This window comes from Phoenix dactylifera, chromosome 8 (assembly GCF_051530095.1).
Source record: "Phoenix dactylifera cultivar Ajwa chromosome 8, Ajwa_hap1_PhDact_Kaust_v1.1, whole genome shotgun sequence".
NCBI lineage: Eukaryota > Viridiplantae > Streptophyta > Magnoliopsida > Arecales > Arecaceae > Phoenix > Phoenix dactylifera.
Genome location: NC_143197.1, coordinates 24,879,021 through 24,884,555, shown reverse-complemented (window position 1 = coordinate 24,884,555; position 5,535 = coordinate 24,879,021). Strand labels below are relative to the sequence as shown.

The window sequence follows — 5,535 nt, the reverse complement described above, 5'->3', positions numbered from 1 at the left end:
CATTGTTAAAGATGCAGGCTCTTTCTTCACTAATGATCTCTATGGCACATCAAATTAAGCTTAAACTATGTTTTTCTCGGTTATGAATAGGAGTTAAATATGTTTCTGAGAAAAATGGGCATACCATAAGGCAGCTGAACAAATTAAAAAATAACTTTGTAAGTTGGCATAGAAATTTGGAGTTCAAAAATATTATTTTGTTCAGTTGGAGAGTGAAAATGTTAAATAGCAGTTGTCTTTCTCATACTATAATGTTTTTTATAGCTTAATAATGGCTAAACATGCAATGGACATCAATTAATCCCCAATTATAACATTAATATATATGTACATTACATGAAAGCAAAGACTCCATAACTTTTATCCAATGTCAGTTCTGGTTTTCAACGTTAACACAACTCTGCTGAAATTTAAGAAGGGGTCTAATATTCAACAACTATAAAAGAAGAAACATCAATCAATAACCAGAACATTCACATATGAAAATAAACATATATTCCAAAAATCTATCTATTCTAATACTAAATGAAAACACCGAACTTTGCATGTTATTTCCTTTCCATGTTATTTCCTGAGAAACTAAACCATTGCTAGTTGGGTCGCTGGCGTGCTGGATCGAGCAATCAGTCAATGAGTTCGGTCTTTTCAGGAGACAGGATTTGACTCTACCTCAACTTGAGGACTTCACGATATCTGATACATGATGTGAAATATATACCGATAAAAGCAAGAAGGAAAGTATTAACTCACAAGTAAGAGAAACAATCAATAGGATTGATTAAAATTAAGTATAAACAAGGTGTTCTCCAGGAAGGAATGGTCATCACGCTAAAGAACTGGTATGCAGATGGTTCGTTGATGCTTATATGGAGGCTCGATGCTGATAACAAAATATAATTGCTGGATGTATTGAAAGTGTCTTTGGTTGTGGCTCCGACTCTTCTTTGAAAGATCATCTCCAGCCGCGCAATTCGTCCATTGTACATGCCCAATATTAGTAGTATTAAATGTTGCTATGCCGGTAATCTCAAAATCTAAACGATGGTCCTCGAAAAAAGAAAAAGAAAAAAAAGATTGTTGCAATGCTTTGAAGGCTATTATTAGGGGCTCCAAGTTTTGCTCATAATGAAAATTCAAATAATAATCATTATATGGTTGCCATCCCATTGTGATGCTTGTGCGCTAAAATAAGATAATATGTTAAGACTCAAAATGTTTGTACACAAGGTTTGAAAAGGATTGGTGGACAATAATTTTGGCAAATAATATTGCAATTTTTGAGGTACGGATTGTTATTCTTGTTATAATAATCATAACGGTAACAATCATTACATTTATTCTCAGATAATTCATTGATCACTAACCAGTCCAAAGCAGACCTGGTCAAATAATTACCTTTGCGAGCATTAAACGGTCAATAACGGTTTAACCGGGAGGCCTCATAACGGCAGGGATTACGGCGCCCGCCTGCTGACCAAATAAACTCAGGTGTCCATCGCGACCGTTATATCCGTTTAAATAAAAAAAGAAAAAAACCACGTCTCCGGCGACCATATTTATCTCCGGCCCTGCTTAAACACCCCGACTGGCCGGCGGTGTGATTAGAGGAAGGAGGAGGAGGAGGAGATGATCGCTACCTCGAGCCTCGACCGTGTGGTCGAGGCGATGGCGCCACTCTACGCCGCCATGACCCTTGGCTACGCCGCCGCCCGGTGGTGGCACGCCCTCACCCCCGACCAATGCGCCGGCATAAACCGCTTTGTCTCCGTCTTCGCCATCCCGCTCCTCACCTTCCAACTCCTCTCCTCCAACGACCCCTACGCCATGAACCCCCGCTTCCTCGCCGCCGACTCCTTCCAAAAGCTTCTCCTCCTCACCATCCTCTTCATCTGGGCCCGCCTCCGCCGCCGCCCCGCCTCCGGCGGCTCCTCCTCCTCCCTCCCCTGGGTCATCACCATCTTCTCCCTCGCCACGCTCCCTAACACTGTCATCATGGGCATCCCCCTCCTCCGCGGCATGTATGGACCTCAGACCGATTCCCTCATGGTTCAGATCGTCGTCCTCCAAGCCGCCGTATGGTACAATCTTGTCATCTTCCTTTACGAGTACATGGCCGCCCGCTGCGCTGCAACGGAAGGATGCCAAACGAATGCTTCGGTCCCGACGACCCTACCGGTCTCGGAGAAAGAGGCTGCTATTGCTGCCGCCAATGGGTCGGTGGAAGGAGGAGAAGGGGAGACGAAGCCGCCACCATCCCCGCCGTCGATGTGGCGTATCCTTACGGTGGCTGGGAGGAAGCTTTGTAGGATCCCAAACACTCACGCCAGCTTTCTTGGCCTCATCTGGTCTTTCATCGCTTTCGGGTATGCGAATGTAACTCATCAACTTTGATGCTCATCCTGAAAATTTTGAATCTTATTTTCTTCTAGTTTACAATCTTTTTTCTTGTTTTTTTTTTTTTTTTTTGGCTGTAGGTTTGGAATCAGAATGCCTAAAATTATTCATGACTCGGTAACAATACTATCTAGCACGGCCATCGGATTGAGCATGTTCAGCATCGGTATGTATCCTCATGACCATTCTTGCCATGAATGTCTAATAACTTTTTTTCTCCCTTTTTTTTTGTTAATAAACATTTCAATTCAGCCATTCATGCTGATACTGGAGATGCATTTTATGTTCATTTTGTTTGCTCTTCTCTCGAAATGAGTTTCTAAGCAGCTTTTGGTTGAATTGATTTAGGAAGTTCATTGGAATATTTTTGCGATACCGATTGAATTGACTCATGAACATTCACTAAATAATTATTTCATTTCAATTCAAATAGACTAGCAGCATGGATTGCATCTGTATAACAAGTATAGAATGGGGAAGCTCCATCGTCCGAACTGAATGTTATGTTTTCTAACTTATATTTCTTCTACAAAGTTGCCTAAATGCGCTTACACTATGGTGATGATCATTTACATAAAAATAATTTAAAAATTTAACACAGAATTCTTGTGGATATACAGGCACATTTATGGCTAGACAGACAAGATTTATATCATGTGGCTATTCTGTTGCAGCCTTTGCCATGGTTGTCAAATTCCTTGTTGGTCCTTCTATCATGATTGCAACTTCACTTTCTGTTGGACTACAAGGTCTGCTTCTACGAGTAGCTATTATCCAGGTATTTAGATTAAGTACTTTTATCGACAATTCCTCCGTTAACATCCTATATTTTTGCTTCCCTAGCTTTCTCTGGCCAAAAATTTTATAATTTAATGGTAAAAGATGCCTTAGGCATGCAATTTTGGCTTGGGGCAAATGAACATGTATTCTGAAACTGCTAAAGGACAAATTTTTTGGCAACTTGTTATGGAACACTATTGGATTCCATAGTCTGGTGTCATGAGAACTCAATAACTCATGAATGATTGACAGCATGCATGTTTTGATGTTCTTGCTTGACTTGTATGTGTATAATATTGTGCATTCTTAAGATATGGTCTTTTTCTGATTTTGTGTCCTTAAAATTACAGGCTGCTCTTCCCCTTGCAGTTCTTTCATTTGTTTACGCCAAGGAGTACAATGTGCATCCAGAAGTCATGAGCACTGCGTTGGAGCTTGAAACTCTTAGCTTCATAGTTCATTGTTATCATTGTCCTACACTTGCAATTTATAATTTTCTGTTTCATAATGCAGGGTTATTCTCGGGATATTATCATCTGTTCCTATCACAATCCTCTATTACATGATATTAGGGTTATGGAAGTGAAGAGAGAGAAACTCATCACCACCTTGCAACAATCCTGAGGTTAATTTTGGTGTTTCTTAGAGTCAAGACATGACCCATTAATTTTTTCTTATTTAAAACTCTTATCTAGATTCGAGATCTTTTGTTAGGGTTATATTGGTTGTTAAAAGGATATAAAGAAAAATAAAAGGTTTTGATGATAATCTAGGGAAAATTATAAGCATGAACATTGTACTTATAGTAAGTTTTATCTTTTATTTCATTTCATAAATCTATTGTATTATTACAACATACACAATATACTTTTTTATGTATTTTTTTTTAAAAAAAATAATTTTTTGAGTAGTATGTGAAGTCCCAAAGTATAATGAGGCATGGTTATGTACAATTGTTACATTTCTCTTGGCTATGAAAAACTTGTTAAATCCTGTGTCTAAATCATGGTTCACTGATAATATCTTATATGAGAGTCCAACATATAGATGCCTCCACCTTTTATGGATGCAGGAAGTGTGACAGTGCGGTATTCAGGCTATCTATCCATTCAGTTCTGATTTGAGACGCTCCTTTTCTGTTATTCTGGTTTTTTCTCATCTTACTCATCAATTAACAACCAAACATGGTTATGTTCTTGTGATGTTGGCTAGGAATTTATTACCAGTGGTTTATTCAAGAACTCGATCTCAGTCATGCTTCAAAATTCCATATACCTTCTTTAGTTTGTGGATTGTCCATACCATGGTGAAAGGTTGAGTTTTTAAAGCTTTAATTTCAATCAGTTCGAACGTTTGTAATTGCAGATATCAGTTTCTCAAATCAAATCTAGATTGCAGTTGGCGCCCTCAAATAACATCTTACTTTTATTCGCTATCCACGGGGTAAAAGATTTTGCATAGCTTATAATGCAGGCTCTTGCTTCACTTTTGGTAGATCAATGACATGTTAGCCGATTAAGTGCCAATTAACATATATGAATTGAAGGACTATAGTTGTGAATGGAAAACCACGGAAGATTGAATAATTTTGAATTTTGGTTTGAATGAATCTATGCCACTAATTTGTTTCACTCGTATAATTCGAAAAGCAACAATTATTCTAGAGGAGTTTGAATTTAATCTTCTACGCTATTCCACTGTCAAGGACTCCCTAATTGCGAATTCGCATGAGTAATAAATTTAGATTTTCATATTGTTTCCTTTGATGAATTCTATTGTCATATCTGATACAAGCATGGACTGGTTAACAAGTGTAATAACTTTGGGCTCGTTTGATTCGCGGAAAAAGAAGGGGGAAAATGTGGTCAACGGTGAAGTAATAATATGGCTCTTGTTTGGTTGGAGTTTTCAAAGGAAAGGGACGGAAAAGTTGTATTCTCATGGAAATATAATTCCCATATTTCATGGGAAAGACTTTCTCATGAGAAACATAAAAAAGTTACTTTCCATGAGACGGGAATCACTCCATTTTTTATTTTTTCCAAAAAAACCCTTCAGCATTAAAGAAGCATTAAAGAGGCATTAAAGACCTAATTTTTATTAAGGGTATAATAGAAATTATGCATAACTTTTTCAAAAAAGTGGATGGTCAACCAAATATAACCACTTTTAAAATTTGTCACTTTTCTATGATTAACCAAATATGCCAAAAATACTTTTCTAGGTATGCTCTTTCTAAAAATTTGTTTTCCATAAATTATATTTTTAGAAGAAAAAATACTTTCTGCGAACCAAACGAGCCCAAAGTGTTTTTCAGCCGAAAGGATTTATGTTTCTTCTGTTTAGATTCAACTTAGCCAA

At 37.8% G+C, this 5,535-nt stretch overlaps 1 protein-coding gene across 1 annotated transcript; it reads left to right on the top strand.

Moving 5' to 3' along the window:
* The first annotated feature begins 1,626 nt into the window (after nucleotides 1-1,626).
* On the top strand, nucleotides 1,627-4,821 carry LOC103706330 (putative auxin efflux carrier component 9). Its single transcript, XM_088703182.2, has 5 exons — nucleotides 1,627-2,363; nucleotides 2,475-2,560; nucleotides 3,015-3,172; nucleotides 3,525-3,601; nucleotides 3,688-4,821. The coding sequence occupies exons 1-5, from the start codon at nucleotides 1,627-1,629 to the stop codon at nucleotides 3,758-3,760; spliced, it is 1,131 nt and encodes a 376-aa protein (XP_088559308.1). The 3' UTR covers nucleotides 3,761-4,821.
* The last annotated feature ends 714 nt before the right edge of the window (nucleotides 4,822-5,535 follow it).

Excerpts from the sequence above, each read along its gene's own strand:
- LOC103706330 (XM_088703182.2), top strand. The coding sequence starts at position 1,627 with ATGATCGCTACCTCGAGCCTCGACCGTGTGGTCGAGGCGATGGCGCCA. Across the intron at positions 2,364-2,474 it reads TGGTCTTTCATCGCTTTCGG|GTTTGGAATCAGAATGCCTA; the intron begins GTATGCGAATGT and ends TTTTGGCTGTAG. Across the intron at positions 2,561-3,014 it reads ATTGAGCATGTTCAGCATCG|GCACATTTATGGCTAGACAG; the intron begins GTATGTATCCTC and ends GTGGATATACAG.